The following is a 22,796-nucleotide window of genomic DNA, read 5'->3' on the forward strand; positions in this document are numbered from 1 at the left end:
TACTTTTGATGAATGTGGCAATTAAATTGTCATTTTCTACACATAAAGAAACTATCATGTTAAGAGGAGCACACTGTACAGGGAAAAAACTTGATGTGATTTGAAGAATTGGAACTTGGAGAATGAATAAATAAAAAAAATATTTCGAAAATATTTCATGGACTTCCAATTAATTAACATTGTAATTCATTCAAATAGTTGAAGAGTTGACAACTTTTTTAGTTTCAGATATTTTTTATAGTTTAAATCTCAGAGCTTGAAAGATGTTTATCTTATGAAGAAAATTTGATGACTGAAGAATTGTTGCAGAATAAAAAAAATCAAGATTTTAAAAAATCGCGTGCCTTGGTTTTCCTTTCAAGCGTTGAATAAAAAACTGTGTTATGCAACAACACCTATTAGGACATTTCCAAATATTTAGTCTGGATGGCCCGAATTTGCTAAATAAAGCTGTACTACTATATTATTTGTAAGGATGGTCGGGTATAAAACATATATTTGATTATACTCGGCATGCATGACTGCTATATGTGCAAACAGGATAAATTTGGTGAAATCAAGAGTGCTAGGCTACATACGAATTTTTAAATCTTGTTGTAGGATATTCAGAACCTTATCTATTTTGTAAAGTGAGACACTAAAACTTGTGAAATAGTAAGACGACTGTTATGATTAAAAATAGTTTAATGTGAACATAGAATACAACAAATATACAGTTTACACAAACCCATTTCATGCAATACGTTGTGTTTCTACAGCTATACCGATAAAACTATTTGCCTTAAAATACAGAGCGTTCCATATCATATAAGATTATCTCCAAGCTTTTACGCCAAAATACGCACATAATACTCGAAAAATCTATTATTTTCTGCAAGAAAACTTTTAAAAAAGATTTTACGTTTTCTAAAAATGATTCATTGTTTTCAAATTTTCTGAATAGTCCCAAAATCACAAACTTGAGCTATACACGATCTAATATGATGTGGGACACCCTGTAACATACTTTTGGTTGAATGTCGTCTTCTTATACTATAGTTTTTAGGTCTAATTGGAATGAATTTTTCCTTAAAAGGTCTTTTTAACTGAAATAAAGATTGTTTACATATGCAGCTGGTATAACTATAAAAATATGCCCTGATCAATTTTCATTTTCACGAAATTTTGTATATTTAATTATTTACTACAGTGAGTCCAATAAAACCCGAAATATGAAGACGACTTATAAAGTTAATAAAAAAGTTGATTTTCAGACTTCCATGGTATACAACAAATACTTGCGTTATAACAATATCAATTTTACACATAAATTTGTTGAAAATGTAAGTACAAATACACTTCTTTGTTTGCATGATCGGAATCTTAAATTTAACCCTCTAAATATAATCCAACTTGAAGGTCGAAGAAAATCTGCCATATTTTAGTCTTTCATAATTTTTTCTCGAGATATCAACGCTAAACAAGCGCCAACCCCCCTCCTGTAGTTGTTTTGTCCTAACTCTCTCAAAGTTGACACTATCACTGTGAAATTTGAGACTTTTAATGAATAGTAATTTAATTTGAATCAACAAAAAAATACATAATCTAGCTACATTAACATTTGTATAAAATACATAATCTAGCTACATTAACATTTGTATAAAATGTGCAGCATGTAAAGCTCAGCTCAGCGACAAAGCATCGGAAAAAGTTTAAATTCATAATATGTGACTGTTCAGCAATATTTTAGATGTTTCCAATAAATAGTTTTGGCAAGCTTCCAGGAAAACAAAATCGCTCTCTAGCATTAGTCAGTTAGCGTATTCCTAGATACTTAAAGCGTATACATTGGAGTTCAAATAAACATTAAATATGTATTTTGTAAAAATTACTAAATATTTTTTTTCAACGTGGTTTTAATACAGACATGACTATATGCTGGGCGTGTAAAATTTTATCATTTAAGGGGGGGAAGCTGAAACCTTCATATACCCAATATGTTTAAGCCCATAATTTTTAAACACAGTTCTAGATCCTATTTTCATTGATTTGACTTCTTCGATTTCAGAATGGTTCTCTGTTATATTTGTTTGTTCGATGAGATCACAGAATCATGTGCTAAATGTGAGAAAGTGTTCTGCAGTACTGCACATCTGAATTTACACATGGCAGGGGATACCTGCATGCCGGTTGAGATTTGTGATCACCCTCTTTATGGGCGACATCTAGTGGCAAACAAGGGAATTATGTGTTACTAACTGAAGTGTCCCACGTTGCCCGTGGAATTTTAGAAACACTTAAAAAAAATTTAAATTTGTTAGAAAAATATTAAATTTTGAAGAAAAAAATTTGACTCCAGGGTTCATTAAAAAAATTTTAACCAATTTTGGTCCAGCCATTTGGCCAGCTATAGCTAATATATATATATATAAATATGTATGTATACATACATACAAATATACAAACAAATATATATACATAATTAAGGGTGTCTAAAAAATGGGGAAAAGGGTCTATAGACTCGTTAGTAGTCGGATTTTCAAGATTACTAATTAGTCTCTCAATCTTGAAAATTCTATTGCAAACAAGTCTGCATAGACCCTTATGTGCAAACGGAGATTATCTTTATTTTTACCTAATTTACTCACTCCAGTTGAAAATTTTAGGAGCCTTTAACATTGTCATTTTTAGATCTACAAGCCTAACATTGGGCTCATTGATCGGAAATTGGACATAGATTTTATAAATGATCTCAATCTTAGAAATCCGACTAGAAACGAGTCTGTAGACCCTCATTCAACGTTTTTCTTCAGACACCTTGTATATATTTTATATATTTTATATATATATATATATATGAGCGAAGAGCTTAATTATATGTAAAAAAAATATCTGTTATTGTTAAAAATTAGTTTTAATTGATTTTATAATCAAGCTTTATAAAAGAAGAATTGAACCCAAAGTTAAATAGTGCTACGGCAACATTTCAAAGATTAATGTCGTCTATATAACGACGAAACAAACAATGCATTCTTTTAAGTTTATATCGAAAATAAATCATCAAACTTTAATATAACACAATAGTTTTCATTAAGGATATAGCAGCAGGTATAATCAATGCTTTTAAAATTACTAACATTTCAAAATGTAAATCCTCGAAACGTACTCTTATTGATAAGGCTTTATAGGGAGTGACCGGCAATGTATGTTAGTTGCTTAAGAACAGGTTGAGAAAATAAAAACTAACCCTTATCATCGAAAATAAGTAATTGTATTTAGTTATTTGTTTCTTTAATGTCTCATTGTTCAAAAATCTTTTCTGCAGTATTCTGGAATTTTTATTGAAAAGACGACATTTGAATAATTTGTAGAAATCTGCGCACAAATTCGTTAAGTTTAAGAAATTCAATATGAAGATAAAAAAGAAATAATTGGTTCTAACATTGATTTTCATTGAGAAATAGGTTCCTGAACAACTAATTAGTTTACTGTCGAATTTTTGATACATTTTTCGTCGTCGTTATTTAATAATTTTTAAAAAATCGATTCTCTCAAAACGTAACCACCCAAATTTATGATTTTGAACGTCGACTTTGCCCTTAAACTCAAAAATTATACATCATTAAAACGTGTTATATGTCTCTAATGAAGTTTTTTCTACAATTCTACATTCTCAGTTCAACTCTACCATTGTTAACCATTAACTTTAAGACCTCTGGATAATGTCGTCTTCAACTTAAAATCTCCTCTCGGAGAAAAACCAAACCAAATAATTTCAGCCCGCATTCTCTTTGTACTCCGCCCCACGGAGCCTAAAACATTTTCGTTTATTGTGAAATCATTAAAGTTAAGCAAGAATAGTTTCATATGAAGCATCAGTGAATTTCGTTAAATATTCAAAATGTAATTTTTTTTCAGAAGTTAAAAAACGTATTTCAATACTGATCAACAATAAGTTTCCCCTTATCATCCCTTATTAAATCGTAAGATTTTTTTTATTATTAATATTTTTTGTAACATTGTACAAGTAACCATGACCTATAATTTATGTTATTTTTTTAGGAAATAAAGCTTTTGTTATCGATTTTCTTGAGACGGGACAATTCTGTTGTGTGTATTGCTACGGCCGACTGGGATATAAGAGTCTGGGGAAAATAAATATCCCTCACCAGAATCTCAACGGGCCTTTTATTCAAATTTGTCTGGTGTGTTGCTGTTATCTGTCAACAACCATACCTTGCCGGTCACTCCTTCCAACTCTAACAAATCAATGTGAATTAGAAATACTAGGCTTTTAGGAGCTTCGCCTTTTTTGTACTTTTGTAACAATCTGAGCTTCTAATTCTAAATAATAAATGTCGACATTTTTTCCAGGCAAAACTTTTCAAATTTGATCGGTCATAAAACTGGGCCTGGGGCTATGTGAGTGTCACAACAAACTTGGGCCCAAATTTTGACGTTTATCGTTAACAAACTTACAAACAAATTGGCAAGGTTCTCATTGATTTTTCCGCGAGAGCTTGCAACATTTGGGATCCCTGAATGCATCAATCTACCTATAGCACTCTTCAGAGACACTTTGTAGACATCTTATCTCCAGAAAAAATATCTCTCTTTACAAAAGTCAAGATTTGTTGAGTTTTGCAATTGTATTATTGATAAGTGGAGAATGTTCCACCATTTACTTTTGAAATTATCATATTGTATAAAATTTCTGGTATTGGAGATTTATTTCTAGAAGTGTGTCTGGTGTATATTGGGGACAAATAATTTACAAGTTGTATTAAAGGAGATTTAATTCTATCAGAAGTGTGTCTGGTGTATATTGGGGCCAAATAATTTACATATTGTAATATAGGAGATTTAATTCTATCAGAAGTGTGTCTGTTGTATATCAGAAGAATGCCATCGGGTCCTAATCGTTTATTTGTTTTGTGAAAGGACATATAGTTTTATTAGAAGATTGTCTGGTATTGGGTCCTTATCGTTTACTTGTTTTCTTCAAGAAGATCTAATCCTATCAGAAAAGTGTCTGGTATGGAGCCAGATCATTTTCTTGTTTATTTATCAAAAGAATGTCTGGTAGGGGCCAAATTGTTTACTTTTTTTGTAAAATGAGATCTAGGTTTTTATCAGAAGAATGTCTGGTATAGTGGCCAAATTAATAACTAGTTCTATTATAGGAGATCTAGTTTTATCAGAAGAATGTCTGGTATAGTGGCCAAATTAATAACTAGTTCTATTATAGGAGATCTAGTTTTATCAGAAGAATGTCTGGTATACAGGCCAAATTAATAACTAGTTCTATTATAGGAGATCTAGTTTTATCTGAAGAATGTCTGGTATGGGGCCCAAATCATTTATCAGATCTGTTTTGTCTTGAATGTCTGATACCTTTATCAGAACAGGTAAATTTTAGACCAAATCGATCATTTCCTTTAAACCACTGTTAAATATTTCAATGAACTGAAGTACATAGAAAAGTAGTTTAGTACAAAAACAACTCTAAAAACCAGTTCAACGACACAATTTACAATAAAAAGATTTTAGCGTCAAAATTCAATGAAGATATTTTAAGCAATAAAAGGGCTTTCCGGAATAATTGGAAAACCAAAACTGTGATTTGATTTTCAGTTTTCAATGAAAAAAAATGTATTGTTTATTTGATATGCAATGCAAATAAAAACACATCTATGATCTAAGACATTACATTACATTTGTGACAATGAACAATATCCCTTACAGGTTTTATTATAATGTTCATTGTACTTTACATGGGGGTACACAATGTTCATTACAGGTGTACAATGTAAACGCTGCTTATAATTTTTTTGTGCATTACAATTTATATAGTTTAAATTACTGTGTAGTCATAGATGTATTATAATCACATTTTTAATACAGTTTATGTACATTCTGTACACAGAGTAGATGTTTCATCAGAATATATACACTAGATATTATTCTGTACAGTGATACATTGTGCTTTGATATGTGCAATGCACACTTTTAAATACCGTTCAGCATGTGCACATGTACATATTAACCCAGGCTCTCTGGGGAGAACTTGTACTGTACGGTTCCTGGCTCGGGTAGTTGTGTACAGTTAGACTGCTCTGTCTAAATTCAACATTTATTCATTTATTTTTAATTTAGAGTGTTTGAGCAAAACCAATAGTTATAGTTTTAGAGAAGTTGACGTATAAAATATACAATAATTACGTTTATAGTTTTAGAGAAGTTGACGTATAAAATATACAATAAATACGATAATAGTTTCAGAGAAGTTGACGTATAAAGTAAACAATAAATACGTTAATAGTTTTAGAGAAGTTGACGTATAAAATATATAATAAATACGTTAATAGTTTTAGAGAAGTTGACGTATAAAAAATACAATAAATACGCTTATAGTTTTAGAGAAGTTGACGTATAAAATATACAATAATTACGTTTATAGTTGTAGAGAAGTTGACGTATAAAATATACAATAATAACGTTTATAGTTTTAGAGAAGTTGGCGTATAAAAAATACAATAAATACGTTAATAGTTTTAGAGAAGTTGACGTATAAAAAATACAATAAATACGTTAATAGTTTTAGAGAAGTTGACGTATAAAATATACAATAAATACGTTAATAGTTTTAGAGAAGTTGACGTATAAAATATACAATAAATACGTTAATAGTTTAAGAGAAGTTGACTTATAAAAAATACAAAAAATACGTTTATAGTTTTAGAGAAGTTTATGTATAAAATATGCAAAAAAAACTAAGTTGATAAAATATAGAGATAGTGTAGAGATTTTGCCTCACCCTCATATTCTTCTAGTCCTTATATATTTACAATAATATAAACCTTTGATATTCCGAACTGAGATTATTTGTTCTAACAGAATTCATAGTATATAATATATAAGGTCAACGACATTGGGTTGCAAAGATATAGGAATTAGAAAATTAGAGTTTACAGCAAACGACCGGGCTTATTGCATAATTTGTGCAACGTTCCGTTAATGAACGACTGGAGTCTGAAAAATAACGTAAAGTTTCCGAATACCTGACTAGTTAACCGTTTTAAATTATTATAACAAACTTTTGATGAACCGTTTGAAAAATGTTTTACCGTGCCTAGGCAAATTTTTGTTGAATGTCTGAAATTAGTTTATCATGGCAACCTTAAAATAGTCAAGAAACAGTTTTGAATTAAATTAAATCATGGTTTATGAATAATGCCTTGTAAAAAGAATCAACTGGAAGTCCCATTTCTCTCATCTCACTAAACAAGATATTGATCAAATTTAATCTAATCTTTCATACAGAGAGAACCAGAAAACTATGGAGTAGGAAGACTTTTTAAAATACTTCTTAACTGACTGGGTCTGTTTACACTGCCATTGGACTTTTAAAGTCTAACGGTCGTTTTCCTATTCCAGAGTTTTCTGGTTCTCATTGTATACTACAGTGATAACAAAAGTAAAGTGAGTATTTGATAATCCTCGCTCTTTTAGTTGATTATAAATCTGCTTAGAGTCATTTTTGTAATTCTAAAATGGAAACTTTCCTGAAAAACAATTAAACAGCTAAAATTATTAATAGTTAAGCTGGCGCTTATACGGTACATTCTAGTTCTTTTCATGTACCGGACCGAATTTCAACTAGCCAGAGGGCAAAACTTAAAAGAAATTTACCGGGTATCCCAAACCAAACCTGGCCTCGAAACCGGGTTAGCTCTCTTAAGTCTGGGTTTGAGTTTCGGAAACTCCGGAAACTCAGAATGTTACGGGGCAATACCTCAAAATGAAACCCTTGTATAGAAGTAGGGTTACGGCTGGGAAAGTGAGTTTCGTAGTGATTAAGGAACATATGAAGCACCATTTCTTCGTATTTATGCTTTAAATGGCTTCATATATGTTCCAAATACTTGATCAGTTAAGATCTCTCTCTCTATAGACTCGATATTGAATAGAGTACAGTCAAATCGAACTTAAAAACCTTTTTCTGTTAAAAGTGAATACAGTAATTTATTTAAGTTTATCTTCTAGCAGGCTCGTAACCAGGGGGGGTGCAAGGGTGCAGGTGCACCCCCCTTTCTTCTAAAAGAGGGGTGCAATGACAAATTTGCACTCCCCCCCCCTAGTCCCATATAACAGAAATTGTTTTCATAAGTTTCTAAAATCTAGTTATAAATTATATAGCCCGAGTAAGAATAATAATAGCAATAGACTGCTGAAGAAAAATTAACATTAATCTACCTAATACATTAAAATAGTTTTTTTCAAAAAGTCCTGTAAATCACTTTTGCTTAAAAATCTTAGTGATATTGTAAAAATTTAGAATGCAACAGAAAAAAAAATTGTAGCCTTAGAAATTTTTTTTAATGAGATCCTTGTGCAAAAAAAAACTTTTTTAAGTTTAATAAGTACCAAAAATATTCTTTAAACTAAAAGAAAGTCTCAGCAAATTCTCAAATGTATCTGATGACATCACACAACTACAGATATTTAAAACAAATCAGTAGCTCCACCTTTCTGGACATTATAAGAGTGTAAATTTAAATCTTTCCTTGGATGGGCCGACTATTACGCCAAAAAACGGATACCAATTTGATCACTTTCAAGTGCGTAGCAGCTTTATTCATAAAACACCACAGCTGGAGACTCCAACGACAGCATATTTTAACCCAGTTTCCTAGAGTTTCAAAATACGTTTTAAGAACATGAAACCCGAACTCTGCCAAACCCGGGTTTCAGGAAACCGGGTATCGTAGCGAGTTTTATAATTTTCTTAAGTTTTGCACTCAGGGGAAGCAGTACAGTACAAATACTGACTACATCAGAGTGCAAAACTTAAGAAAATTATAAATTTTTACAATAAATTCTAAATTTTTACAATATCAAAATGGGACTGTACACCAAATGAATGATCCTCTTCAAGTGCCTATAGGCTAACTTACCAAATTTTAAATGGAAGAATAATCAAGGAAATCTACCTGTAAAGCTGCTCAACTAACTCCTGCGATGGATTCTGTTCTCTTGTCAGCAACCACAGAGATTCTAAATCAATCAATCATCATTTTTAAAATTAGTCAATCATTCTGTTAAAACGATATCAATGTGATATGTAAAATCTTTAAGGATAAAATGGGATACGAGCATAATTGTACAGAAAACAATGATTATATTTTGTAATAATTCATCTTAAAAAGTTTGGTTTTCCTTAAGATCCGATTTGGCCTGTAAAACATCTTTGAACTAAAAATTCAATTGGGTTTAAGTAAACTTTACATAGCATGATTTCTTTTCTATAAAATGACCCCTAAATACTGTTAAATAACTTAGTATCCCACCCTAGTCGTAAAATTGGGGAAACTTTGCAATGAAAAGTAAACTAGAGGAATTAGGAAGTCACAAAGTCATACCACATAGTATCCAGTATACGTGTCCTTCTTCACCTGTTTTTATAAGTGGATACTGATTGCAGTTGTAAACTACAGCGTAGCTTTCATAATCAGTCTTCACAACATTATAGTTAGGGGCAGTTTTTCTTCCTCCACCTTTAAATGGAAATAACAATGTATAACCTTGTATATCTGGAAATATAACAATGCATAACCTGGTATATCTGGAAATATATTAATGTATAACCTGGTATATCTGGAAATATAACAATGTATAACCTGGTTTATCTGGATATATAACAATGCATAACCTGGTATATCTGGAAATATAACAATGTATAACCTGGTATAAGTGGAAATATAACAATGTAAAACCTGATAAATCTGGGAATATAATAATGTATAACCTGGTAAATTTGGGATTATAACAATATATAACCTGGTATATCTGGGAATATAACAATGTAAAACCTGATATATCTGGAAATATAACAATGTATAACCTGGTATATCTGGGAATATAACAATGTATAACCTGGTATATCTGGAAATATAACAATGTATAACCTGGTATATCTAGGAATATAACAAGGTATAACCTGGTATATCTGGGAATATAACAATGCAAACCTGATATATTTGGGAATATAATAATGTATAACCTGGTATATCTGGAAATATAACAATGTAAAACCTGATATATCTGGGAATATAACAATATATAACCTGGTATATTTGGGAATATAACAATGTAAAACCTGATAAATCTGGGGATATAACAATGTATAACTTGGTATATCTGGGAATATAACAATGTAAAACCTGGTATATATGGGAATATAACAATATATAACCTGGTATATCTGGGAATATAACATTATATAACCTGGTATATCTGGGAACATAACAATATATAACCTGGTATGACTGCGAATATAACAATGTATAACCTAGTATATCTGAGAATATAACAATGTATAACCTGGTATATCTGGGAATATAACAATGAATTCTGCAATATCACTGGTTTCATTGGCAGGTCTAAACGCAAAAAACCTTGTTAGAACTTAATTATTAGCGCTTGATAAAAATATTTCAAAATTAAGATAATTTGCTTACTTTGCATAGCCCTCTAAGTTTCCATAATTACCAGTACTGAAAACAGAATGATTTACACTTTCAACGGGTTTTTTCTAATTATTATCTTGAATTGGGTTTTTGATTAATTTGATTATAATTTTTTAGAACTTACTAGTAATTGACTTGTTCGTTAAACACTCTTAAAGTATTATTTCCTAGATCCGAATAGGTTGCTCGAACACATCTTGCCCCTAAAATTCAAATAATAAAACTTAAAAAGAAAAAAAAAATAGGATTATAATATTACCAATTGAAAATAGTTCAAATACACTTGAATATTCATACCAGACTCCTAAATATCTCTGGACCTCAAAGTTTTCAACTCCTGAAATAAAAATGTATAAAAGCTAGCCCAAAATATAATAACAAAAGTTGGTTTACAAATATAATAAAATAAACAAGATAAAATAAGCAACACCTCCTGACCTGTAAACCATTTCTAAAATTCGGTGAACAAAATTATCATAAACCATAAACGCGGATAAATATTTGGAAAATTTTTCTTATCGAGAAGAAATCCTATTACATTATATTATCGTTGATTTTTTGATAATCAATTAAATCTAAAGAATCTGCATAAATAAAACAAGTTAGCACAAGTCAAAATGCGTTCAGCTAAATCCAGTTTAAAAATAAAAAGTTTTTAAAAGATTTTTTGAAAATCCTTATGAATAATTTTGAAAAGCCCTTGACTATTGTATTTCTAAAATGTGAAAAATGAAATTGAAGAAGTTTGTGCAAAAAAATATCATTAGATAAAACGTACACTCTCTTCCTTCCTTTCCGCTCTTACCTCTTACTGGAGGACATGATCCAAAACTTTTAGTTGTCCCCATAGATAATCCAAACAGGGTTACCATATACACTTTGCAATTCAATATTTAAATTATGTAAAATAGATAATCCAAACAGGACTAACATATACACTTTGCAATTTAATATTTAAATTATGTAAAATAGATAATCCAAACAGGGTAACCTACTAAACTTTTCAATTCAATTTTGTAGTTAGGTAAAATAGATTTTGCAAAGATATGAAAGCTTTTTGCACTCCGCGTGTTATCTTACAATATGGGATCGAGTGTTTTATTACTACCCAATGTTCTGTAAAGTGAAGTACACATTCAGTTCGCAAAACCTTAGTTTCCCATATTATTTTCCGCATATATGAAGAATTGAATAGACTTATGGATAAAAAAAATTAAAAATTGCAATAACTGATTGTTAAAATTCATTTTCTTTAAAATTTCATTCCTAAGAATTTCATTTTTGTCAGGTCTACGTTTGGGATCCAGGATAGAACTGGGTAAAAATTCATTAATTCGAATCTTATAAGCGCCAATCCCAAATTCTCGGAACTTTGAGATGGAACCTTTTGGATGGAAAATCTTATTTACAAACATGCAAACTTAATATGACTTATAATCATAAAAAGCTAAAAATATCCAGAAACATTCTTAGATTTATTTAATTTTAAAAATAAATATTTTGTGCAAAAAGTTTCCCTTCCAAACTTTACACTTTACAGTCGAATGATTTGAAAATTAATCGGTGAGAAAACTTTGTGCATTCTTAGGTTCTTGTGCAGGTGCATGAATACTTAAATCGATTTCATAAAATTTAAAATTATAAAACTTGTGTTTATGTAAATCCTTTTAAAAATACATAAATTTGTTAGCAAATTAAGGTCTATAAAACTTAAAATATCGTGGGAAAATGACTTCCGAATTTTTCTGTTCCTTTTAATTTGAATATGCTTATGCTATTAAGAAAATTCCATGAGTTTTAAGAAGAGAAAAATATATTTTTTTTTTCAAAAAATCCACTTTTAATAATTTCAAAATCGTTTCTTGCAATATCACTTTTGTTTGATGGTTTCCATTCATGATAATTATTTTTAGAGTAAAATCTGAAATTTGAAAAATATATTCAACTCTGAAGCAGATCATCTATTAATCTTTTTTTTTAAATTCCAGTTTACCAATTTTTAACTGATTTAAACCAGAATTTTCAACTTTTTGGTTAGTTCATAGTTTATACTATTTGTCTGTTTGTGGTGATCAGATTATTATCAGATTAGATAATTTCCACAATTAGCCAACCGTATCATATTTTGTAAATATTTCGTTTAAGCAGATTTTTGCAATAAAAAGAGCAATGAGTAATTCTGTAAGTTATGAAATATCTTTATCATCATAAAATAACAAACACGATAAATTTATTTAGCAATAAAAAACATTATATCTATTATCTACCTCATTAAACATGATAAATTATTAAAATGATAACACGCAAGAAACCTTTTCACGCAACAAGTATGAGAACTTAATAAAAAATAAGGACAAACTTTTGTATTCTGAATCCCGGGATTATACAGGGTGTCCCAAAAAACCTGGGAATTCAGAGACGAATTCGATATCGTCTTTGTTATGAATGAATAATAGTATAAAGGGTAAAAGACTGTAGAGATGTGTTTATGTTTATGTGTTTATAATGTCTCCACAAGATGAACAGTGAAGACGGACAAGTTTACTCTGTTTGTATACTGTAATTTTCTTGTTTTACTGAGTACAACCGTATGCAGTCAAAACATAAACAAACAAAATGGGAACATAGCAGACAAAACTCTTACAGATTACAGCTTTCTCAGAAGGTATCACAATACTAAATCAAAGAATTATTTAAAAAGACGATATCGAATTCGTCACTGAATTCCCATGTTTATTGGGACACCCTGTATGTTAACCATATTTTGTGCAGGGTGCAGTTCAACGGAACAAATTAATATTCCGTGGTGGTTGCACCAGGGATTAAGCATTCACCCCTCAAATATAAAAGTTGTCACAGTGGATATCTAGATCAAGTGTTGTAGATTACCACTACTTAAAACAAAAGTTTTAACATAATTACTTCACTTCACTTCATCAAATAATGTTTTTTTTTCACAAACCTCAGAAAATAAACTGATTAATTGGTATTTTAAAACTGATCAAAATCAAAACATTAAAGTTAAACAAAATATTTCTTGATTTTTACTGATGATATTGTTATTTGTATAGGGTGTACCAACATATTGTTAATTGTATAGGGTGTACCAACAAATTGTTAATTGTACAGGGTGTACCAACATATTGTTAATTGTATAGGGTGTACCAACATACTGTTAATTGTATAGGGTGTGCCAACATACTGTTAATTGTATAGGGTGTACCACTACCAACATACTGTTAATTGTATAGGGTGTACCAACATATTTTCAATTGTATAGGGTGTACCAACATACTGTTAATTGTATAGGGTATACCAACATATTGTTAATTGTATACGGTGTACCAAAAAACTGTTAATTGTATAGGGTGTACCAACATACTGTTAATTGTGTAGGGTGTACCAACATAATTTTAATTGTATAGGGTGTACCAACATATTGTTAATTGTATAGGGTGTACCAACATACGGTTAATTGTATAGGGTGTACCAACATATTGTTAATTGTACAGGGTGTACCAACATATTCTTAATTGTATAGGGTGTACCAACATATTGTTAATTGTATAGGGTGTACCAACATATTGTTAATCGTATAGGGTGTACCAGCATATTGTAAATTGTATAGGGTGTACCAACATATTGTTAATTGTATAGGGTGCACCAACATATTGTGAATTGTATAGGGTGCACCAACATATTGTGAATTGTATAGGGTGTACCAACATATTTTTAATTGTATAGGGTGTACCAACATACTGTTAATTGTATAGGGTGTACCAAGATATAATTTGTTGTACAAGGGATATTTAAACTATTCTGAATTTGTACCAAAATAGTGTTCATGTGTACAACGTACAGGATGTTACAGCTGAACAATACAATCTGTACATATTTAGACATGTTGTAAACATTGCGGATTTCCTCTCTGTCAGCAACATTTAGAAACTCATCCAATCCATCAGGTGATTTTTAATCATTGATCATTAATAATTAATCATTAATCATTAATCATTAATCATTAATCATTAAATCATTAATCATTAATCATTAACCATTAATCATTAATAATTCATCATTAATTAATCATTAATCATTAATCATTAATCATTAATCATTAATCATTAATCATTAATCATTAATCATTAATCATTAATCATTAATCATTAATAATTCATCATTAATCATTAATCATTAATTATTAATCATCATTAATCAATCATTAATCATTAATTATTAATCATTAATCATTTATCATTAATAATTCATCATTAATCATTAACCATTAATCAGTAATAATTTATCATTTATCATTAATCATTTTTCATTAATCCTTAATCATTAATTATTAATCATCATTAATTAATCATTAATGTATAATATGCATATATCACTACAATGAAGTGCTTGATAATATATTTCTAATGTAATGTATGTGTTTAAGGATGAATGTAATGTATGTGTTTAAGGATGAATGTAATGTATGTGTTTAAGGATGAATGTAATGTATGTGTTTAAGGATGAATGTAATGTATGTGTTTAAGGATGAATGTAATGTATGTGTTTAAGGATGAATGTAATGTATGTGTTTAAGGATGAATGTAATGTATGTGTTTAAGGATGAATGTAATGTATGTGTTTAAGGATGAATGTAATGTATGTGTTTAAGGATGAATGTAATGTATGTGTTTAAGGATGAATGTAATGTATGTGTTTAAGGATGAATGTAATGTATGTGTTTAAGGATGAATGTAATGTATGTGTTTAAGGATGAATGTAATGTATGTGTTTAAGGATGAATGTAATGTATGTGTTTAAGGATGAATGTAATGTATGTGTTTAAGGATGAATGTAATGTATGNTATTTAACTATTAAAGAGATAATTGTATTATTTGTATTTAACTATTAAAGGGAGAATTGTAATATTCATATTAAACTATTAAAAGGGAGAATTGTAATATTTATGTTTAATTATGAAAGGGAGAATTGTAATATTTGTATTAAACTATTAAAGGAAGAATTGTAATATTTGTATTTAACTATTAAAGGGAGAATTGTAATATTTGTATTTAACTATTAAAGGGAGAATTGTATTATTTGTACTTGACTATTAAAGAGATAATTGTATTATTTGTATTTAACTATTAAAGGGAGAATTGTAATATTTGTATTTAACTATTAAAGGGAGAATTGTAATATTTATATTTAACTATGAAAAGGGAGAATTGTATTATTTGTATTTAACTATTAAAGAGAGAATACACCAGAAAGTATTTATCCATTAATTGCTCCACTACGATGCCTCAGGTAAACATTTTACAAAAATAATTTGACATTAAATTAATTCCTTCTAACTTTACATTTTACTTATTGAGATTAATGAGTAAGCCTGATGCCTGGAGACTAATCAGTAATCTAATGGATCATAGGTACAGTTAAACATACTTTTAACAGAACTTTAAACTATTTTTTTAAACAAATGAGAAAGTTTTGATTCTTTTAGAGTGTCTTGAAAATTTTTGCATGCATTATTTATTGTTTTAATTTTTTAATGCGATTATATTTACCTTTTTAACTATTTATCGTTATTGTTGGGATCTTTTGATTTCACTGCACGATATTTGATTTTCTATTCATGTTATATTTTAGAGAAGAACGTTTAGCAGAATACGACATTTACATTGATCCTTACAAACAGACTGTTATAAATAAGGTAAATAATCCTAGATAATAACAAAAAAGAAACACCTAGCTATACCTCTTGTTTAAATGAATATCTCAAAGTGAGACGTATCTGAAAATATCATTAAAGTTCTAAATATATCTGGATATAAACTGTATTCAGGTGGTTGAAGAGCTCAAGGCTGAAACGGATGAGAATATTGTCAAGGTTCTAAATATACCTGGATATAAACTGTATTCAGGTGGTTGAAGAGCTCAAGGTTGGAACGGATGAGAATATTGTAAAGGTTCTAGAATACCTGGATATAAACTGTATTCAGGTGATTGAAGAGCTCAAGGTTGGAACGGATGAGAATATTGTCAAGGTTCTAGAATACCTGGATGTAAACTGTATTCAGGTGGTTGAAGAGCTCAAGGTTGGAACGGATGAGAATATTGTCAAGGTTCTAGGATATCTGGATATAAACTGTATTCAGGTGGTTGAAGAGCTCAAGGTTTTGGAACGGAGAAGAATATTGTCAAGGTTCTAAATATACCTGGATATAAACTGTATTTAGGTGGTTGAAGAGCTCAAGGTTGGAACGAATGAGAATATTGTCAAGGTTCTAGGATATCTGGATATAAACTCTATCGCTGTTCGAGGTAAAATTGGAACTTTTTTAAACCGATGCTTTGCAATTAATAAAGCATTATTTTTGCAATTTTTCCAATCGTAAAAAAATATTCAATTATAAAGAAAAATATACTGTTTAGGCTTGGATGGTGTATACAGGGGCAGAGGAATATATCCTATTGCTAGTTTAATGAATCATTCTTGTATTTGCAACACCAGAAATATAATTAATCACACAAAGTAAGGTTTTAATTTTAAAATTAATGTTTTATATAGAATAAAGGGCATGGTCAGGAAAGAAATATCTATTTTGTAATCTGCAATTTGTTTAAAATCTATAAAAAATTTCCTCGTATTTGTTGAATTCAAAAATGATATTTGAAATTAATAAAAGAATTAAAAAGAAGAAATTCCAATAAATACTATTATATTTGTTTAATTAAAAGACTGGATACTCGTGCCACTGTTAGTATAAAACGAGGAGAATGTATAACAACCCATTATGTGTCTCCTCTTCTAGCCGTTTATAACAGGTATAGTTACTGATTATATAATAACTAAACATGTACACTGTAAACATGTACATTGTAAACATGCACATTGTAAGCATGTGCAATGTAAACATGTACATTGTAAACATGTACATTGTAAACATGTACATTGTAAACATGTACACTGTAAACATGTACACTGTAAACATTTACATGTAAACATGTACATTGTAAACATGTACACTGTAAACATGTACACTGTAAACATGTACATTGTAAACATGTACACTGTAAACATGTACATTGTAAACATGTACACTGTAAACATGTACATTGTAAACATGTACACTGTAAACATGTACATTGTAAACATGTACATTGTAAACATGTACACTGTAAACATTTACATTGTAAACATGTACACTGTAAACATGTACATTGTACAGGGAGATTAAGGGAACAGGAATGGAGTTTGAAGGTGTACGAATTAATTAAATTGAATTTTTTTCCCATTATTTATATCTTCTTAAAAGAATGTTACCTTGTTTAAACCAGGTTACAAAATCTGCATTACACCTTTTAAATTGGGATTTATCAACCAAAACTTTTAAAATGTTCAAAAATTCAAATTTTTAAACATCGTTGAAAGATATTTAGTCTAAATTTGTTATCCTCATAATTTTGCTACCTGATAATGCAGAGCTTTGATATTCCTAGCTAAGATTATTTGATCTAACAGTATTCGTAGCATAGTTTAGGTCTACGACATTGGGTTGCAAAGATATAGGGATTATAAAATCAGACTCAATTCCTTTGCACCACATGAATCATCTGTTTTTTTAATGAAGTTTATATGATGTAGACAATCAAATTGACCGCTGTACTTCAAAATTTCCACATTTTAATACGAAATCTTTACAAAATAGGACATAGTTAAGAAAATGTTAGGCACTTTCCCAAAGGATTTTTCCAAGTAGCAACTTCCCAAGGTTATTTTCCCAAGTGGCAACTTCCCAAATGTGCAATTTCCCAAGCGGCAACTTTCCAAGTATTTCCTAGCCGCAGCGCTCGGCCATCAGCCTGTTCGAGCTTCGGCACTCGGCCCTATCCCGTCCTAACCGCAGCGCTTGGCCTACATTTTGGGAAGTTGCCGATAGGAAAATTACACATTTGGGAAGTTGCCACTTGGGAAATTGTCCCTTGGGAAGTTGCCCTCGGGAAAATGCCTTTGGGAAACTTTGAAAGTACCTAACACAGTTTAAAACGTCCTGCCTTTAATTTTAAATCATGCAAATCATGGAACGCAAATGTGTTTTATCTTAAAATAAAATGAATTCTTCTTAAAGGGAATTAACTATTTGTTGTCTCTGTATTAAGGAGAGAAAAGCTGAAGGAACGATGGTTTTTTGAGTGTTCCTGTCCTCGGTGTAACTCAAGCACAGATCTTCAAGCATTTACTAGGTACTCTGCAGGGTAACTATAGAACTAGAAATCCATATTATTGTTGACCAAGAAATTATTAGAATCAAATCTTTGCTTTTCTATAAATAAAAAAAAAATATTTACATTTTATTACTTCTGTTTTATAATTGATTGGAAAATTCAAACTTAATATTTGGCATTTTTTACATTTCTCATTCAAAATATCGTACTTTTGCATTTATTCTAAATCTCTATTAAGTGGAGTAAAGTGTACTAAGTGTACTAACTACCAAGTACCTGTGTACCCTCTACAGTTCAAATCCAAGTACAGGTCACCATATATATATATTTTAAAAAATTAAAAATAAATCTGATAAAATTTTATTATAATGTAGCATTTTATTTCATCCTCGCCGAATAATTCATGTACAAGTCTCAAGTAAAACTTTTTGCTTTGTAGCGTAATCAAATACACCTATTTATTGTTTTAATATCATCTTCTTACTCCACAGTTTTCTGCTCTCCTTGTATGTACCTGGGTATAGTACAGTACAGGGATAGTCAGTATTATCTGGATTTAGCCTGTTCACTGTACAACTCTAAACGCCCATGTTTAAGTCTTTATGTACATATTATTATTGTTTAATTATCTTGTAAAGGTTAAATGTTTCTTTATACACAAATCAAAGAATGATTGTTTAATTGATTTATATAAAACCTTAAGAAGACGATATTTCCAACTTTTTTGTTTTCTTTGTCAATTTACCCTTTTCAAGAAAACTGAACGGTTGTTGTATAGTGAAGGTGTCCTAACATCTTTCTTTAATATTGTCTCTAGAGTCCTGTGTCAATGCTACATACACGGGCAGTCGTAGTACATTTAAATTTCCGAGCCAGGTCACCCTTTCCGGTCCCAGTTTGTACTGTACCTAGCTCTATGGACAGGACTAGCCGGTGCAACAAGGTTGACGCGGTCAGACTTTATGCTTCATATAGGTTGAATTTACTTAAACTAAATGGGTAGAGGTACGTGCATAGAGGTGTAAACGACCAGCTAATAAAAAAGGGTGTTTAAAGTATGTATTTTCTAATATATGTATATTTTAGATGTCTAGGATGCCAGGAGGAGATATCCTGTGATAATGTAAACAAACTTGTTGCTTCCCTGGAACCATTGGTCCAAGCTCTCAATGTGAGTTTTCAATTTTTGGAATAAATTTTAATCAAAATTTTTACTAAAATTCTTATGAATTTATTATTATTCAGGTTTTCCAGATGCCAGGAAAAATCAATAAACTTAAATTTTGATTAAAAAAAACGATGAATCAAGGTTCTTTGAATTTCCTTCACTGTCTTTGATGCAACTATATATATATATATATATAATAGTCTCTCTTACAAAAAACAATATTTGAAAACTATCAAGTTTTAGACAGAAAAACAAGTAAAAATTAATTAATTTTCTACTCGAACAAAGGACTAAAGGGTGACGTTGTGAATCTAGTAATGCATGCAGCTGAACTGATTTTATGTTAACTTTTCCTTTATAAACATAAAATTCCTGTTAAAACATAAAGATCGTGCTATTTTGATACATATTGTTGTCATCATGCAATTTTCAAGAGCATTCAATCTAATTCCAATTTGACTTTTTAATTCCCTTTTCAATTGAACTGAACCCCCATGATGATATTCTTCAAAACTACATCAATAAAATATTATGAAAGCAAATATACCGAAATATTGATTGATTGATTGATTGAACCCCAGGGACAGACACTGAGGAAAGTTTGATAAGAACCCTGGAAGAAAAACTACATCCAACCCATCAACTAGTTCTAGGAATTTAACGTAAACAAACAGTTTCTAAACAATCATCATTTTAAGTAAAACAGAAGTTTTTGAAATAATTCTCATCAATTCTTTCTAACGATTCCTTTATTCTCATTTTAATTTCGTTTGTTTAAAATTTCTATGTTGTTAGATATAAAAATCAATCTTGCCAGAAAACTGGGAAGAACTACAGGATAAAATTCACATTAATCATAAATCACTTAATTACTTTTTGCTTAAATCTATAAACATCCCCATTGATTTGATCTTCTTTATCACAATGTTTTTTCCTGTGTACCTTATAAAGGAACTGAGCTCATGTAACAAAATCAAATTTTCAAATCTCGTTAAATTTGCAACCTGATATATGATAGATATTTGATATGTAAATCTTTTTGTTCTAACACAATTCATTGTTTGAAATCTCAAAGGTCTACGACATCAGGTTACAAAGACACAGGAATTAAATATCAGAGTTTGTTACAAGAGCACAGTTTCTTTGAAGATTTAATGTGAAGATATGCAGGTTTACTGAGATGTGCAGAGAGGAGTGTTGTGAAAAATAAGATAAATCTATGCATTGAAACTTTAGGAATTTATCAAAAATCCAATCAGAAAATAGTTCAATACATTACAATAAACAGAGTAAATAAAAATATAAATGATTCGAAAAATATATGATTGAAACCGTATTCAAAGGAATTGAGTCTGTTTCGCAAACTTATTTAAATTTATAATCCCATTACTTTTGCAACCCAAGGCCGTAGACCATAAACGTTTCAAACTATGAATTCTGTAAGATCAAATATAAAAGGTTTACAGTTACAACATCAAATTGCAAAGTCATAAAAATAATATTAAATTATTTATTTTGAAAGACCTTTAAACGATGTTTTAAAATGTTAATTTTAATAAATTTATAAATTTTTGTTCATAAATTTAAATTAAAAAAGGTGTAATGAAGATTGTGTACCCTGGATTAAGCAAGGTAAGATTTTTTCAGAAAAAATTTAAATACGAAAAAATTGATATAAAAAATATATATTTAATGTTTACACCTTCTTATTCAGTATCGTGGGCTTCTTCTATACGAGCTGGCAGACTCACTTGCTCTTATTCATACCTGGATACTAGACAAACAGATTAGTTCGATACATGGAGAAACTGATCCATCCCAGATATTAGATCCAGTATCCAATTCGATACCTGGAGGCACCGATCCATCCCAGATATTAGATCCAGTATCCAATTTGATACCTAGAGACACCGATCCATCCCAGATACTGGATATTCCATGGATATTTGGGTCCGTAGTGAAATTATTAAACCTGGATATATCTCCTACAACTTCTCCAGGATTGTTTGCGCTACATTAACATTTGTTTTACCTATTTGTCTACGAGATAATAATTGACATTACAATTGTTTTAAAGTTTTTGTTAAGCTACCGGGCATGTTGTATTTCTACTTGAACATGAATACAGCAATAATGCAGTGAACACAGACCCATTTAATTTATCTAATTAATTTAAGGTATTGGTAATACTTTTTGCCTTAAAACACAGAACAACTTTCATGGTTTCCTTTCCTAAAATTTAAAAATTCATTTAAAGTTTCTCTGCTCCCCACATCTTGTTTTTATATTGTTTTGCACAAAACAATAGCACACTTTAGACTGGCTGTAAAAATTCGAATAACTCTAACATTACAAATCATTTAATAAAAAATGCAAATAAAATTGTTAGGTGCTGATTGGCTTAAAATGTACAAATATCTCAGCTTGGTCGTCATAGAAGAAAGTAAGAAAATTAGTTTTGAGATACACACATAACACAGCAGCATGGTTGTAAAACTTATTATTATAGTCTGCAGACTACAAGTACCATTTTTCAATTATTTCGAATTTCTAAAACATTAAACATTATATCAAGGTTTGTGTTGCCTGAGATTTGAACGAGATGTGAGCTATGAAGGAGATATTTATAGAAACCTAATCAACATGAAGAACTCACTAGAACGGGAAAATTAAGAACATAAAAAATTTAGTTTTATTTTAGAAATAAAATTATGTCAAGTGTTTAGTTCAGATAATATAGTGGTATTTAGAAGAGAGTTTTAGTCACAAGGAAAAACGATTTTGTTATTTATTTTCTTAAAATTTTCATATTGCTTTTACATTTTTCCGTTGCTGTATTTTTCTGAAATTAACTCAAACAATGACTAACAGAAGATTTGCATATCATTTT

General features: G+C 29.8%; 2 protein-coding genes across 6 annotated transcripts; one reads left to right on the top strand and one right to left on the bottom strand.

Annotated features, from left to right (window-relative positions):
• Positions 1-3,071: 3,071 nt before the first annotated feature.
• On the top strand, positions 3,072-22,658 carry LOC111704457 (histone-lysine N-methyltransferase ASHR1). Of its 4 annotated transcripts, XM_023476691.1 has the most exons (20): positions 3,072-3,087; positions 5,293-5,387; positions 14,408-14,473; positions 15,763-15,816; positions 15,885-15,938; positions 16,159-16,222; positions 16,749-16,833; positions 16,945-17,044; positions 17,251-17,337; positions 18,673-18,756; positions 18,977-19,048; positions 19,825-19,909; positions 19,984-19,999; positions 20,488-20,559; positions 20,702-20,743; positions 21,077-21,142; positions 21,504-21,538; positions 21,621-21,906; positions 22,296-22,349; positions 22,482-22,658. In XM_023476691.1, exons 5-20 carry the CDS (start codon positions 15,889-15,891, stop codon positions 22,577-22,579), a joined length of 1,296 nt encoding a protein of 431 aa, XP_023332459.1. In that variant the 5' UTR covers positions 3,072-3,087; positions 5,293-5,387; positions 14,408-14,473; positions 15,763-15,816; positions 15,885-15,888; the 3' UTR covers positions 22,580-22,658. The 4 variants fall into 4 exon arrangements, with proteins under 4 accessions (XP_023332459.1, XP_023332461.1, XP_023332462.1 ...); XM_023476692.1 differs by lacking the exons at positions 3,072-3,087; positions 5,293-5,387 and adding an exon at positions 13,155-13,173; XM_023476693.1 differs by lacking the exons at positions 3,072-3,087; positions 15,763-15,816 and having other exon boundaries at positions 4,840-5,387.
• LOC111704458 (apolipoprotein D) lies at positions 5,621-12,019 on the bottom strand. 2 transcript variants are annotated; one of them, XM_023476695.1, is made up of 10 exons: positions 11,775-12,019; positions 11,314-11,385; positions 10,768-10,845; positions 10,633-10,711; positions 10,500-10,535; positions 10,363-10,421; positions 9,435-9,536; positions 8,973-9,036; positions 7,217-7,259; positions 5,621-6,099 (listed from the first exon to the last, which is right to left on the bottom strand). In XM_023476695.1, the coding sequence occupies exons 1-10, from the start codon at positions 11,836-11,838 to the stop codon at positions 6,022-6,024; spliced, it is 675 nt and encodes a 224-aa protein (XP_023332463.1). In that variant the 5' UTR covers positions 11,839-12,019; the 3' UTR covers positions 5,621-6,021. The 2 variants fall into 2 exon arrangements, with proteins under 2 accessions (XP_023332463.1, XP_023332464.1); XM_023476696.1 differs by lacking the exons at positions 10,363-10,421; positions 10,500-10,535; positions 10,633-10,711; ... (1 more) ...; positions 11,314-11,385; positions 11,775-12,019 and adding an exon at positions 9,916-10,273.
• Positions 22,659-22,796: the final 138 nt, after the last annotated feature.

Source organism: Eurytemora carolleeae, unplaced genomic scaffold (genome assembly GCF_000591075.1).
Source record: "Eurytemora carolleeae unplaced genomic scaffold, Eaff_2.0 scaffold389, whole genome shotgun sequence".
Lineage (NCBI taxonomy): Eukaryota > Metazoa > Arthropoda > Copepoda > Calanoida > Temoridae > Eurytemora > Eurytemora carolleeae.